Here is a 13,552-nt window from a genome sequence, read left to right as displayed (position 1 = left end):
TTTTTTTTTTTTGTGGTATGCGGGCCTCCCCCTGCTGTGGCCTCTCCCGCTGCGGAGCACAGGCTCCGGACGCGCAGGCCCAGCGGCCACGGCTCACGGGCCCAGCCGCTCCGCGGCACGCGGGACCCTCCCAGACCAGGGCGCGAACCCGGTTCCCCTGCATCGGCAGGCGGACGCGCAACCACTGCGCCACCGGGGAAGCCCTGATTCCTAATTTTTAGAACAAGCATCATCCTAATGTTCTGAGACTACCACCTGGGCCAGCTTTGGCAGTGGTGACAATAATGGCAGTCCCGGCAGCAGGGGTGGCTTTTGAGTGCTCACGGCCTGCCGGCCGCTGCTGGACCAGCCCATGGCGGCGGGGGAGGCGGGGGGTGGGGGCTGCACGACCCACAGGCTGTCCTGGGCTCCGTCCCACACCCCCCAACACCTCCGAGCTCAAGCGGGGTCACTACAGCCCTGCGTGGGTGCCGTGAGGATCCGGTGAGATGAAGCCTGTAATCCAGTGGGTGGCATCCTGCACAAAGTCGGGGCTCAGAACATGGCAGGGCCATGAGCCATCGTCTCTGCCAGAAAGGGGTGTTTGGACCAGAAGGGAACCAGGACATCATTAAGCAGAGCGTCGTGTCATCTGGAAGTAACCTCCATCCGGCCAGGGCCAGCGGGGCATGGTCCAGCTTGTCTCCCACAGGGCAGGTATAGCTCAAGGGAACGGAGGCCGTCCACAGAGCCCGGGGTTGGACTCAGGCCCCCCTTCCTCTGAGGCCTGCTGGAGGGCAGGGGGCCGGTGAGCTCGGTACCTGGATTTGAGGGGAGGATCTATAAAAGTGAGTTAATGGAAAGCCTGAACTATGTTACTGCTATATATATATATATATGTATATATATACATATATATATATATATAGCAGTAACATAGTTCAGGCATATATATATATATATATATATATATATATATACATATATATATATATGTATATGTATATTTTTAGGTATAATTTCCTGCAGCAAAGTGCGCTCGGTACCTGGATTTGGGAGGAGGATCTATAAAAGTGAGTTAATGGAAAGCCTGAACTATGTTACTGCTATATATATATATATATGTATATATATACATATATATATATATATATATGTATATGTATATTTTTAGGTATAATTTCCTACAGCAAAGTGCACAGGTTTTAAGGGTACCATCTGAGTTCAGAGAGTTTTGACAGATGTGTGCTTGGCTGTTTATCAAGGTGTCCACCCATGACAGGCAGCCAGGGACTGTCACTCACAACCTGCCCTCCCCTCGGAGCCCCCTGTGCTCTTGGTCCTGCCTTTGCCCTGCGGACTGGGTGACTCGGCCTCCTCTGTCACTTAATCCACCCCTTCCGGGCTGGGAGGCCCACAGGTCTGGGCTCCCAGGTTCTTGGGGCCGAGGCCTCTCCTCGGAACATCGGGGAGGTTTGCCCTTTTCTATAATAATGATCTTGACGAGCTCCATATGACCCCCCTTTAGAACCTTCTGGAATGTTTCCACTTAGATGATTGCTTTGTTAAATGTTTACTACAGGCTTGGGAGACTGGTCTTGGCTCCAGTTTCAGATAAACTCAGAGGTCACTTGTCCTAAGGTCAAATAGGCAGGAAGCGGGGGAGCCGGGACAGAGCCCCGGTGGCTGACCCAGACCAGCCTGGCCCACCTCCGCCCCGCCCCGCCCTCGGCGCCATCCTTGTGTGCCTGCCGGGAGCCCAGCACCGGGCTGGCGCTGGGCGTCAGGTGTGAGCAGAGCAGAGCCCCGGATGGCTCCGTGGCCAAATCCTTCTCCAGGGGCTGCGTGGGAACTGTGCCCCCGGGGGAGGGCCATGCACGGAGTGGCCGGCTCCCTGTGACCCACCTCCATGTGGGAAACAAGAGCAAGCCCATACCTGCTGGGGGGCACGCGTGCCTCCCCTGCCATCCACCAGGGCAAGCCTGCGGCGGCCCATGGGCTTTGTGGCCCTCTCCCCCTGCAAGATAGTACAGTGAGGGACTTCCCTGGTGGTCCAGTGGCTAAGAGTCCGCGCTCCCAATGCAGGGGCCCCAGGTCAGGGAACTAGATCCCACATGCAGCAACTGAGAGTTCACATGCTGCAACTAAAGATCCCACGTGCTGCAACTAAGATCTGACGCAGACAAATAAATAAATATTAAAAAAAAAAAAAAAAAGTTAGTACAGTGCAAGAGTTTGGACTGGGGTGGGTGCCGGAGCTAGACCGCTCTGACTCTGCATGACATTGGTCAAGTCACCTAAATCCTGTGCCTTAACTTCCCCATCTGTTGAAGGGGGTGATGATAACAGGACCTACTTCATGAGGTTATTGTGAGGATTCACTAGTTATCGTTAAGGAGTGTAACAGACTTTCCACAGAGCCTGGAGCACATATCGTGTGCTCCCGAAGTGTTAGTAAAGGAATCGTCATTGTGATACGCGGTGGTTACAGTATTATTGCTGTTTGGATACGCGGTGGTTACAGTATTATTGCTGTTTGGACCTTTGGCTTGGGAAGGCCAGACTCGTAAACCGGCAGCTCACCGAGAGAGCTCTGAGGCCTCTCGCTGCCGGTTCACGCATCCTGTTCTCGGACGGTGCCCCACAGTCACGGAGAGTAAGTGTTTTCCTTTGTCTTCTTCCTCTCCCGCCCCAGCCCTGTGAGCTCACAAAAATTAAGCCAGGAAAGGACTTGTCACAAAACTGAGGGCTCTTCCCCAGGGCCAGGAGCGGTCACCTCCCTCCTGCGCTGTGTGGATTCCTCCACAGCCCCACCTCCTCCTCCTCCCGCTCCCCAGAATTCACAGCTGACGCGGCCACAGGGCAGCCCCCAGAGGTGCTGGCCCTTAGCAGCCACCTGAACTCAATCTCAGCCTGTAGCATGCACTGCCGTGGATGGTTCTGGAGAACTGGTAGATGAGCAGGGAAAGCAAAGGCTCTCCTGTGCCAGGTGGCCCTGCCCAGTTGGTGCCGCTCCAGGTCTCGAGACGCAGGTGCAGGGCTGAGCTGTGCTCGCCAGGCCCCAGGCTCTGTTCTCTCCCCTTGGCATCTTTTTTGCTCCCTGTGCATGTTGCCTCCTTGTTACAACGTTGCTGCCACAGCTCTAACCACAAGTCCACTTTCCAGGCACGGAGGAGGCAAAGCCCTTTTTTCTTAAAGGGCAGTCTTCCTCAGGGACTTTCGCCTACATCTCATCAGCCAGAACGGGGTCACACAGACAATTCTAGCTGCAAGGGAGGCCAGGAAATGGCATTTTTTAAATGGCGAGCACTCGCTGCTCTTACAAACAAAAGGAGATGTGCTACAGAGGGGCAGGGGCAGGGTCTCCCCAGCTCCCTCTATCACCTGAGTAGGTGTGCCACACCCCCTTGCCCTTGGGAAGAGACCTCTGGGGGCTTCCACTGTGTGGCCTCCCTGCTCCCCCCAGGGCAGCATCATTGGTAACTGCTGGCTTCCCCGGGGGTGGGAGAGCCGCTGCCTCCCAGGCAATGCTTACTTCCGGCTTCCATGGCCTAGAGCTCTGCTGGGTCTGTGGCTTCTTTGGCACCAGGCCCTTTTACCGCCACCAGCCCCCTGCCCCAAGGTCCGTGGTTGCCCAGCGTCGGCAGAAAGGTACACAGTTGATCTTTCCCTTTTGTGTCCCTGGGCCAGGACCAGTGCGGTTTCTCCAGGAACATGGCTCCTTCCCCAGCAGCTGTCCCGCCTTTGGCACAAGGCCCCCTCCTGTCCATGTGTCTGCGGCCCGCGCTGCACCAGGTGCTCCACAAACCCCGCTGCTTCCCTTCCCCACCTCGTGCCCCTCGACGAACACTGACCAGGAGCTCCGTGCCCCGATGGGGCAGTCTCTGTGCTTTTGACATGTGACGGGTGTACCTGAGGAACTGAGTTGTTTGTTGTGACTAATTTACACTTAAGTAGCCCCGTGTGCCTGGTGGCTGCCTCACTGAGCAGTGCAGCTGTGGACCAGAGCAGGGACCCCTGTCCCGCCAAGGGGAGGAATGCACAATCGGTAGCATGCATCTAGATTCATGAAGAGTGCATCCCTGTAAGGGCACTGATATTATGAAGGCCCAGAGAGGGACAGTGACTTGCCCAAGGTCACACAGCGAGGTAGCAATCCCTCTGAGACAGCAACCCAAGTCTTCCAACTGTCACTTCTTCATTGCTTCTGAGGAATGTGGTCGCTCCCCTCTGTGAGGGGAAGAGGAGTTGAGGGCACGAGGGCACACACAGCACTCATCGTGCTTAGCACGTTTAAGTGTATGACCTGTGTGTCTCATTCCCATCACTCCCATTTCACAGGTGAGGCCACTGAGGCCCAGGGAGGGGAAGTGCCTACGAAGGGTCCTGAAGCCTGTAAATGGGCTTCAGTCTTGTGAGGCTCTCTGTGATTGCAGTCCCAGGGCTGTCACCCCTCTCTGCCCCTGGAAGGGTCCAGGCTGTGCAAGATCTAGTCCAGCCAGGGCAGGTGCAGTTAGTAAGCTTAGACAAGGCTCTCTCTTTCTGTGGAGTTGTTTTTCCAGTCTGGTCTCCTAAGACTTGGTTCCTGCAGGAGCTGTACTTGGTATCCCGCCCTCCTGCTTCTTCAGAGCCTGACTCAAGGGGCGGGGCCTAGGTGTCAGGTACACCTATTAGCAACGTGAGCGCAGGAAAAATTTGCCTTTGCCACTGTTAGCTCAGGATAGGGGCACCCAGCCCCGTCTTGCTCTCGTCCAAGAGCAAGGGGCAGAGGAGGCTGTGCCAGGCTGTTCTGTGCCTTAACCTCCTTCCTCCTGTGAGATAATATAGTAGCACAGCCCTTTCTCATGATGGCCCCATTTCATTGCAATGGAAGTAGGGTTGCTGGATAAAACACAGCATGCCCAGTTACATTTGAATTTCATATAAACAACAAATCAATTTTTAGCATAAGTATGCAATATTTAAGACATGCTTATACTAAAACTTATTTGTTGTCTATCTGAGATTCAAGTTTAACTGTGCACCTGGGCTTTTTGGGTTTGTTTTGCTTCGCTTTATTTTATTTTGCTAAGTCTGGCAACCCTAAATGGGTGACATTGTCCCCAAGCAGTGTACATGGCAACTGAGAGCCGGAAAAATCACGGGGCTCGCTCAGGGTCACAACAAGGCCCTGGCCAGGACTGGATTCGAAGGCAGGTCTCTTGGAATCCTCTGCCATTTGCATAGACAGCAAACAACCTCAGTGGCTTCCTCTGGGCAGTTTAAGGAAGCCCAGAAGACATGCCCCTAAAATAAAGTCAAACAGCCCTGGCTTCCACTTGCCTGGCAATGTAAATATAAATGGGGGTGCTTAGCAGTCACTCACACCTTATCGTGAAATAACCCGTTTGGTGACAGTTGAGTGGGGACAGGCCCCGGCAGGATGGGTGACTGGGGAGAATTGATGAAGGAGGGTGTCTTAGTCCGTTTGGGGTTGCTAGAACAAAAATAGCCAGTGGCTTATAAACAACAGAAATTTGTTTCTTTTTGTTTGTTTGTTTGGGTTTTTTTTTGCGTTATGCGGGCCTCTCACTGTTGTGGCCTCTCCCGTTGCGGAGCACAGGCTCCAGACGCACAGGCTCCACGGCATGTGGGATCTTCCCGGACCGGGACACGAACCCGTGTCCCCTGCATCGGCAGGCGGGCCCTCAACCACTGCGCCACCAGGGAAGCCCCAGAAATTCGTTTCTTAAAATTCTGAAGACTGGAGGTCCAAGAGCCAGGCACTGGCCGATTCCGTGTCTGGTGAGGGCCCTCTTCCTGGTTAATAGACAGCTGTCTTTTTGCTGTGTCTTTTGCTCCCCCCTCATGACCTAATCACCTCCCAAAGGCCTCACCTCCAGGTACCATCATCACATGAGGCATTAGGTTTCAACATGTGCATTTTATGGGGACACAAACATTCAGTCTGTGGCAGGGAGCAAGAATGAAAATTCCAGAGTCTTAAGTACGGCTAGAGACGGCGAGCCAGGGCTGGGGGCACAGAGTGGTGGTCGAGGTTAAGACCTTTTATGATCTGACCCTGTCGTACCTCTCCTGGCTTCTTCCTGCTCTTCCTCACCTGGTACTGGTCACCGGTTACCCAGGCACCTTTCCAACCTTCTTGCCTTTGCTCGTACTGTCCCCGCAGCTCACTGCCCCGCCATCTTCCGAGGCCCGTTTCAAATGTTCTTGTGCTCCAAGCACGTGCCACACCTGCTTTGTATTATGCTTACCTGTGTGTGCTGCTTCTACTTGCTGGAGACTTCTCGAGGCCAAGGGTGTTCCCTTCTTTTTGAACACCCTGCGCCAGGCCTGCCTTACAGGCGACCTGCAAGTGTTTGTCTGGAATGAGGGCAGGGGAGGGGCCCCCAATGCAAACCTCCTACTTTGCAGTTTTGCTAAGAGACTTGGACAGTTCCCAGCCTGCACTTGAGTCTGTCCATGTCAGAGCAACCAGGAGGTCCCTTGCAGACAGCCTGTCTCCCCGGGGTGCAGGTTTGGGTTTCTTCAGTCCGTGTTCCCTGTGGGGTTTGGGAGCACCAGCCTGAGGGTGGGACCTGTGTGTGACCTTCACCCGGGGGTCTCCAGTGCCTTCAGCAGCAACTGGCTTGGGGCAGGTGCCCGTGAGCTCTTGCTGGGTGGACGGATGGCTGGAGGAGATCATTCGATTGTCGTGTGTCATCATATAGTATTCAGGGCACTTGAGACCCCTCAGCGAACGAGCTAGGACAGAGCTACCAGGCCTGCTCTCAGGGAGCTGTGCCCACGGGGCGCGCACACGGTAACGCATGGGTGGGCCTCCCACATTCATGAGGGGTTTGGGGTGCGTCGTCCAAACTGCTGTCAGAAGTGGACCACGGGTGAGGGCCTCTGTAGGGCTCTTGAGGTGACAGTAGGGCTGAGACTGCCCGACAGGGAGGAACCTGTGAAGAAGGAAGGAAGCTCTTCCAGCGGCCCTGAGGCGGGACAAGTCTAGCGCCTTCCAGAACTGAAAGTCCCCCCACAGGTGGCCTGAGGGAGGCCTCAGATGGGCTGATGGGGCGGGAAGCCAGGGAGGGTTTTCAGTGCAGGGGCGGGGTGGGACGCCCTGCGTCTCAGGCTTTTGTGGGGAGGTTGGGTGGGGCTCGAGGAGCTGGGAGGGCCGGGCGGCCTCCCCTTGTGTGGGTGGCAGCTGGACCCAGGTGGCCTCAGAGGAGGCGGTTGAAGTAGACCAGGGAACAGGGGCTGGAGCCAGTGCCACCCTTCCCCAGGCTTCTGGGGGTGGAGGGACCCCGGGTCCCCAAGGCCTCAGCTCTGCTCCCCGTGGCCTGCCCCCCACCCCAGGCCTGGCTCTGCCTTCGTGTCCAGGCTCCCCAAGGAGTGCAGGTTGTAGCGCCTTAGAGAACGCCAGGCGCCTGGGGAGACGCAGCCCCCGTCTCACTGGCACTGAGCGCTCGCTGTATACGCTGAGCACATGCCCTGGACCAGGCTTCCTCCTGCGTCTCAAGCCCACGAGGGTTAGACCCATTTTATAGGAGGGACATGGGAGGCTTAGAGGGGAAGGGACTTGCTTGGGGTCACACTCCTGGTCAGCGAGGGAGCCAGACCGGAGACCCGGGGCCTCGAAAGCCGCGCCGCAGCCGTGCCCTCTGTGACTCTCACAGGGGAGGACTGCATCCCCTGCTGCCATGGGAGCACGGGACAGGGTGGTGTCGGGGGGAGGCTGTGTCACTGGCAGAACAGGGAAAAGGGTGTCGCAGGTGGAGGGCCCCGCAGGGGCAAAGGCCCTGAGGCTGGAAAGAGCTTGGCTTGTCGCACAGAGAGGGACCAGCGTGCAGGAGGGTGGGGAAGAGGGAGAGAGCGATGCGGGAGCTTAGCGACGCAGGCCGAGGCCAGCCGCTCCGGGGCCTGCTTCCATGAGCATCTCAGAACCTCTTTTTATTTTTTTTTAACATCTTTATTGGAGTATAATTGCTTCACAAGGGTGTGTTAGTTTCTGCTGTATAACAAAGAGAATCAGCTATACATACACACACATCACCGTATCTCCTCCCTCTTGCGTCTCCCTCCCACCCTCCCTATCCCACCCCTCCAGGTGGTCACAAAGCACCGAGCTGATCTCCCTGTGCTCTGCGGCTGCTTCCCACTAGCTATCTGTTTTACGTTTGGTAGCGTATATATGTCCGTGCCACTCTCTCACTTCGTCCCAGCTTACCCGTCCCCCTCCCCGTGTCCTCAAGTCCATTCTCTACGGCAGAAGCTCTTTTAATCCGTCTCTGAGTGAGGTGAGCGTCTCGGCCTGGGTGTGCACCGTTCTGAGTAATACTGTCGCGTTGACTGCGCCTGGAGTCGACCAGGTCTGGGTTCACATCCCACCTCTGCTACCTACGCGCTATGCCCTCGTGGAGTTTCTTAATCTCTCCGAGCCTTGACTTCCTAGTCTGTGAGATGGGGGTGAAGCATCCTGCCTCCGAAGGTTTTGGTAAACAAGGTAAAGCACGTAAAGCGTAACTGGGCGTGCTGCTGGCTTGAGACTGCAGTGCTGACCCCTGAGAGCCCGGGAGAGTGTGGTGGGCGGCAGGGAGTCCCACCAGGCGTGCTCTGCAGACTGGGGGCGGGGCCCAGGACTGGGGCGGGGCCTCCTTGCAATAAGGTCGTCTGGGGGTTTTCCTACACATAGTAGGACAGGCCCTGAATGCAGAGCAAACAGGGAAGGCCAAAGCACCTTCAAACTGTCCCCAGAAAAGTGAGCGAGCGGGGGCTTCCCTGGTGGCGCAGCGGTTGCGCGTCCGCCTGCCGATGCAGGGGAACCGGGTTCGCGCCCCGGTCCGGGAGGATCCCACGTGCCGCGGAGCGGCTGGGCCCATGAGCCATGGCCAATGAGCCTGCGCGTCCGGAGCCTGTGCTCCGCAACGGGGGAGGCCACGACAGAGGGAGGCCCGCGTACCACAAAAAAAAAAAAAAAAAAAAAAAAAGTGAGCGAGCGGGAGCCACTGTCCCCCGCTCTAACCGTGTGCCCTTCTCCCCTAGCACTGCTGCGGGAGGAAGTGTCCCGGCTCCAGGAGGAAGTCCACCTTCTCCGGCAGATGAAGGAGATGCTGATGAAGGACCTGGAGGAGTCGCAGGGCGGCAAGTCCTCCGAGGTCCTCGCGGCCACCGAGCTCAGGGTCCAGCTGGCCCAGAAGGAGCAGGAGGTAGCCAGAGCCAAAGAAGCGTTGCAGGGTGAGTGACAAGTCGCCAACAGCTCCCTCCCCTCCCTCGCCTGGGCCTCAGCTGGGGCCACAAGGACACCAGGAGCCAGGGTCCTGCCTCTGCAGGGGCAGTGAGGGATGTGGCCCCAGGAGTCTGCCAGCACCCAGCCCCCAGCCCAGGCTGCCCCTTCCTTTCTGGGTGGAATCCTGCGTCTTGCTGGGTCGGGTACAGATGCCATTCCCTCCTGCAGCGTGACCGCCTCCTCACGTTCTCCCTCCGTCACGGCCGGTCATGGGGCGCCTCCTTCTGAGGTGTGAATGGCAGGTAGTTATGTTTGCTGAACGACGGCGATGCTGACCCAGCAGCTGGGCCGCCTCTTACTCAGAGCTCTCAGGGTCCTGCGGCGCCTCCCCTCACAGGACAGCGCGGGGATGCTGGGTTCTGTGCTGGAGGACACATCCTCCCCCACTTCACTCACGCTCACCGCGGTGGGCTCTCCAGGGCAGGGCCCAGGCCTCTTCTCTCGTTGCTTGGTCTGCAGGAGCTCCCCTCCAAGGAGCGCAGCATCCAGCCCTGGGTGGGATGAGGAGTTAGGAGAGAAACTGCCTTAGGAGACAGGAAACCAGTGGGCCCACGTGTCAGCTGCTTTCCTCAGAGCTGCCCTGGGGTACTGGCAGCTGGCATACCCCTCTCTCCTGGGAGCCACCTGCCCGCACTGTGTCTCAAAAGGTTATTTGAGAAAGGTTGGAAGCCATCCCCTCCCAGTCCTCCAACGTGAAACACTGGGGGAGAAGATCTCTTGGGTGGGGTCTGCCTTGATCTCTTGAGCCTCTCTTAGTGTCTTTGATTCTCCTGGCGGGGGGGGGCAATAAAACTTGGCACCCTCCTTTCCACTTACCACTTACTAGAACGATAAATACTCTCTGAAGACTTCATTTCTGAGGCCAAAGCAGGTTTATTCCTTCGGTTGATTTCGGGCTGCTGTAGCAAAGACCCCTAAACAGGGTGGCTGAAAGAATCTGTTCGTCTCGCTCTTCTGTCACCATCCCAAGGAGCATTTCAGGCTGGTGGGCGTCTCTGCTCCCCTCGGCCTGTGAAGGATCCAGGGAAAGAGCCAAAATTCGGGGTCAGAGACTCCCTTTGGCAAGAGCGTGGCCGCAGAGAGTGCTGGGCAGCCGCGTCCCAGCTACAAGGCTAACTGGGCGGGGAGGGAGAGGGGATTGTGCTGGATGGTTAGGCGGCTCCGGCCTTGTGGGTTTCCCTGACTAGAGGTGTGAAGTGGGCAGCAGAACACTGGCTGAGCCAGCTGTCTGTCCAACACCCCCCCGCCCGTCCCCCAGGAAGCCTGGGACGCCGGTGCGCCCTCACCCGGGTGCTCCAGCCCCTTTCTGCGTTCTTCCCAGCAGTACATGTTACTCTTCAAGCTGGGTAGACACTTTCCTGTTGGGGTTTTGTTTCCGCTGGGGCCACCTGGACAGTGTTCTGGGTGGTCTCTTCAGGCCGTAGCAGGCAGGTGGTCTGTGTCACGGTGCAGCTGACGCCGTGTGATCAGAAGTCACTGTGCCAGGCGTGCATGCTTTCTCTATGCAACCCTCCTGCGGTCCAGGCAGATCTATACAAGCTCCCTCCACTCCCAGCTTCCCGGGGGCCTTGGAACATCCCCACCCTTCTCAGGAAGGAGATCCAAGTCTCAGGAATCTCCCATGGGCACGTGTTGCTGGGTCCAGGCCGTGTGAGCTGATGTCCTTTGGTCTCGCCAGGCTTCACGATCCTGCAGAGTCGAGGCTGCCTCAGGAAGCAGCCAGACGCTGTCTCAGCCTCCTTTGCCGGTATTCATTCCAGGACAGAGTCACCTGCCTTCTGTGTCCTGGGCCAGGGAAAGAATTCTCGCCTGTATTCCCCCTTCTGGACCTGGGAGGAGGAGGAATACCTCTCTCTGCTGTCCCTGTGCCCAGAGGTATGGGCAGGGAGTGAGCAGAGGCGCATTTACCCACCGACTGCCCGGCTCCTGGGGCAGATGGCTCTCCAGACCTCAGTGTTCTGATCTGAGTGATGGGACAGTAACAGTGAATTAAAAGGTCGTGTCTGTGAAGGCGGTAACCATGATGTGCACCCTCCTCTGTTTAGCCCACAGGGCACAGAGCTATGCAGGCATTTCTTCCCAACTCTGTGCTGTACGATTTCTTATCCATCCCCAAAGGTCTTCAGGGCCTTGCTCAGGGACCCAGAGATCCCCCAAAGGCGACTGCTTTGTAGGAACAATAATCTCATCAACAAGGACTCGTCAGTATTCATTCAAGGAGAGCCTTATTGAGCACCTACGGTGTTCCAGCACCGTTCTACGCACTTGGTCTACCATTCACCCCACTCCTGCTGGAAGGTATTAACCCCTTTCACAGATGGAGACAGCTGAATGAGGCTCAGGGAGGTTAAGTAACTTGGCCAAGGTGACAGAGTTAATTAGCAGCAGAGTCTGAAACTTTTTCCACTGCACTAAACACCTCATCTCCCCTCTGGATGAGGTCACGAGGGGTGAAGTTGGCCTGGACAAGAGAGACAGGAGGCCATCCTAGCTCAGTCACGGGGACAGCAGACTCTGGAGTCAGAGTCAGATCTGGGCATGAATCCCATCTCTGTCACTTACTAGCTGTGTGACCTGGGGCAAATTCCTTAACCTCTCTGAACCACAGTTCCTTTGCAGAAGGCAACAATAACAATACCTACTTTTCTTATAATTGAGGCCAATAATAGTAGCTACTTCACAGGTTGTCATGAGGATTAGATGAGGTATAAAGTGCTTGGCCCAGTGCCAAGTACCCTTAGTGCAAATACTTAGTGATTCTCTGATGAGACAGGGCTTGGCAGGCTTCCTCAGATCTGTTTGGAGATGTTGGTCGCCTGATTCCCATCTGGGCTATAGCCCAGACCTTCGACCCCCTGAGCCCATCTAAGTTCAAGGTAGCAAGCACCTCAAGCATCCCGCCTGGCATTCTACAAAATCACAAATAAGATACTTCCTCCCCAGCCACAGCACATGGTGAGTAAATTGCAGACAGATGTGGGCAGAAAGAGGCTGGGGCATGAAAAGGGATTTATGTGCCCATAATGAGAAGGACGAGAATAAACGCACAAGCCAAGTACGCGGCAGATGTTGGGCGACACTTGTTAATAACCAGCATCCCTGCGGTGGGAAAACGCAAAGCCCCCAAAGACTTCCACTGTGGCCGGTCCCCCCCTGCCCACCCTCAGTCTTTGGTTTGGGGGTGGTTGAAACCTGGAATTCTTCAGCACGTGAGAGGATTAGGAACTCAAGCAAACACGCCAACATTGACGGTTCCAACATCAAAGCAACAAAAAGAATCAAGTCTGGCGAGAATGGGGGTTTCGAAGTTTCCTTTGTTTCTGTGGGGACGAGTCTGGGAATGTTTGGTTTGGGATTTTGGTCTCATCGTGAGTTTAAAGGCAGAAGCCCTGAATGATTGTTTAATAAGGAATGGTGTCGTCGCGTGAGTAAACTTACCCCAGAGTCACTGCATGACCGCAGCCCTACACCTGTGGTGAGCTTGTCGCCCGTGGGACCCCTCTGGGGTGTCTTGATTTCCCCAGGCCCCCTCAGTTGCATTGATTTCTCCAAGAATTGAATTGATTTCTCCGAGAAAACGTGTCTAAATCTTCTATTTATTTTAAAAGGACAGTACTAAACCCATTACATGCTAACATTATTTTTAAATGAAAATGACTGTATTTTCCTAAACAAAAAGATTTGAGGGAAAAGAGCAGCATTGTTTCACAATTTTGCAAAAACTTTTTAATGACTGACTTCATAGAAGACTGCTGAGTTCTCGTTAACTACTCTTTCAGTCAGGCTACTATGATTTGTTGTTTTGGTTGAAAATCTAGCATCACACAGATGTGTAGCTGGAAGAAGGAAGAGTGTATTAATTGCCTTATTAGATAATTATGGATATTTTTCTTTGACTTCATACTAACTCACCAAATGGTAGTTTCTTAGAGGTTTGCTGAGTGTGGAATTATCCAGTGAAGGTTTTGTGCTCTGTTAGGATGGACAAAACCATTGGTCTAATTGGTACTTTGAATGGCTATTGTACCCACACATGATTTTTTGAAATCTACCATTGATCACTTGGAAAATATTGGTTCACTAAGCAATGCACATCCTCCAAATCTTGGCATATTTCGTTATCCAACATCAATAAGTCACATCTGTTAACGTCACCACCAATCTCATTAGAAAAGTCTTTAAGTCTTGAGGAGTTGGTAAAATCATAGTGGCAGATCAAGTTTGCCCAAATTTGGATTTTTGCTCAAAAGTTTAAGTTTTATCACTGGCAACAAAACTGTCATTTGTTTTCCTAGAAGT

The 13,552-nt window shown here is 55.0% G+C and overlaps 1 protein-coding gene across 1 annotated transcript in view; it reads left to right on the top strand.

Moving 5' to 3' along the window:
- LOC129391885 (kazrin-like) overlaps nucleotides 1-9,375 on the top strand; it is a 35,779-nt gene extending 26,404 nt beyond the window's left edge. The window contains exon 2 of the mRNA XM_055083042.1: nucleotides 9,010-9,375. Within this exon, the coding sequence (XP_054939017.1) occupies nucleotides 9,010-9,209 (200 nt within the window). The 3' untranslated portion in view covers nucleotides 9,210-9,375. The remainder of the gene's footprint in view (nucleotides 1-9,009) is intronic.
- Nucleotides 9,376-13,552: the final 4,177 nt, after the last annotated feature.

This window comes from Physeter macrocephalus, unplaced genomic scaffold (assembly GCF_002837175.3).
Source record: "Physeter macrocephalus isolate SW-GA unplaced genomic scaffold, ASM283717v5 random_502, whole genome shotgun sequence".
Lineage (NCBI taxonomy): Eukaryota > Metazoa > Chordata > Mammalia > Artiodactyla > Physeteridae > Physeter > Physeter macrocephalus.
This window is presented reverse-complemented; position numbering and strand designations above follow the sequence as displayed.